This window comes from Phaethon lepturus, unplaced genomic scaffold, assembly GCF_000687285.1.
Source record: "Phaethon lepturus isolate BGI_N335 unplaced genomic scaffold, ASM68728v1 scaffold36249, whole genome shotgun sequence".
Classification (NCBI taxonomy): Eukaryota; Metazoa; Chordata; class Aves; order Phaethontiformes; family Phaethontidae; genus Phaethon; species Phaethon lepturus.
The window spans coordinates 1,183-2,699 of NW_010566193.1; the positions used below are offsets into that span (position 1 = coordinate 1,183).

General features: G+C 62.8%; 1 protein-coding gene across 1 annotated transcript in view; it reads left to right on the forward strand.

Annotated features, from left to right (window-relative positions):
- CCDC69 (coiled-coil domain containing 69) overlaps positions 1 to 139 on the forward strand; it is a gene marked incomplete at its 5' end in the record, with an annotated part of 1,298 nt that extends 1,159 nt beyond the window's left edge. The window contains one exon of the mRNA XM_010295409.1: positions 1 to 139. This exon is cut by the window's left edge and continues 29 nt beyond it. Within this exon, the coding sequence (XP_010293711.1) occupies positions 1 to 139 (139 nt within the window).
- Between the last annotated feature and the right edge of the window lie 1,378 nt (positions 140 to 1,517).

Here is a 1,517-nt window from a genome sequence, read left to right on the forward strand (position 1 = left end):
CGGGCGGCTGGAGAAGGAGGCGCAGCTGCGGGAGCAGGCTCGCCACGAGAAGGAGGAGCTGCTGTACCGTGTGCTCAACGGGGGGGACGGCTCCCCCTTCCCCATCGCTGCCGGCGAGGTGCCCCTCATCGCCACGTAGCACGCTGCTGACCGGCACTGCGCGCTGCCGGGGGGGACTGTCGGGGCTTTCCTCTGGGTGCGTGAGCCCAGGGCTGCTCTCACAGGTGCCCCTGCTGCCAGGGCAGGCCCTTGGGGCGGCCGAGCCCTCGGGGTGACCCTGTCCAACCGGGGCAATGGAGCATTTCACAGGACACTTGTGCCTGCCTTTCCCCAGCCCCTGCAGGGCTGCAGGGGGTCCCTAGCCACCCTGCTGTGCCATCCCTGCACCCCTTCCTCTGATGGGAGGCTGTGGGAGCCTTTCTGAGGGTAAAAGGGGTCAGTCAGGACATGCAGATGTGCATTGGGCTGGACCTGACCCAGCACTTGGCTCTGAGCATGACCAGCATCAGTGCTGCCCGGGGGGCACGGAGGCGAGGAAGACAAGGCAGAATGAGGATGAGGAGGGCGCTGGGGACGCGGTGGTATTAAGGTACCTCACCCCCTGGGGAGCATCCCTGGGAAGTGCATGGCCCAGCCCAGGGCTGAGCCATGGAGGCTTTGATGGGGATGAATACAGCCAAGTGTATCTACCACCTCCGGCACTGCCCTTGCCATAGACCACATCAGCCTGTCCTGATTTGGGGCTCGGCCTCCTGCTCAGGCTGCTCCGAGTCAATGCCACCCACTCCTGCCATTTCCAGTGAAAGCAAGGCTTCCCCTGCCTGTGACCGGCCTCACTCCCTGGGGAGGGGGACAAGGCAGGGCTCCCACCTGCGCCCTCCTCTCCCCATCACCACCTCCATCTCCAGCAAATAGCTCCCAGGGCTTGCTCCCACAACCCAGGTGTGCCCCTGCCAACCACCACGCAGACATCAAGCCCTCTTTGTCCCTGCTGCCCATCATCAGCACCACCAGCCCCATCTTCTCCCCCAAAGCTGGGCAGAGGCTGCGTGCCCTCAGGTGCACATTTGAGGAGCAGAGCATCCTCCCAAGGGGAAATAGACTTCAGCGGTGGCTGCCAAGCAGGTCTCATCGCTCCCTGCTCCGAGCCAGCGCATCCCCATCAGGGAAGATGCTGCCAGCATGGCTGCAGCTCAGGGCTGGATGCACACAAGCACTTTCCACTAGGCTCACAAGTGTGGTGGGACAGTCACTGCTCTGGGGGTTGTCACTGGCCTGTCCCCTGCCTGGGGCTGTTTAGCCATGAGGGGTGTGTGTATGTGCATGTGTGTGTGTGTGCACCAGGCCAACGTGCTACTGGCTGTAACAATTACAAGTCTGTAGGATGCAGCAGCCTCAAAAATGCCATGTCAGTGGTTTTATGCCATGTCAGTATTTTTGGGGACGGGTGCAGGAGCATCTCACAGTGGGGCTGCATGCTTCGTAGCTCGGGTAGGGGGAGAAGGGGGGGGGCGGGG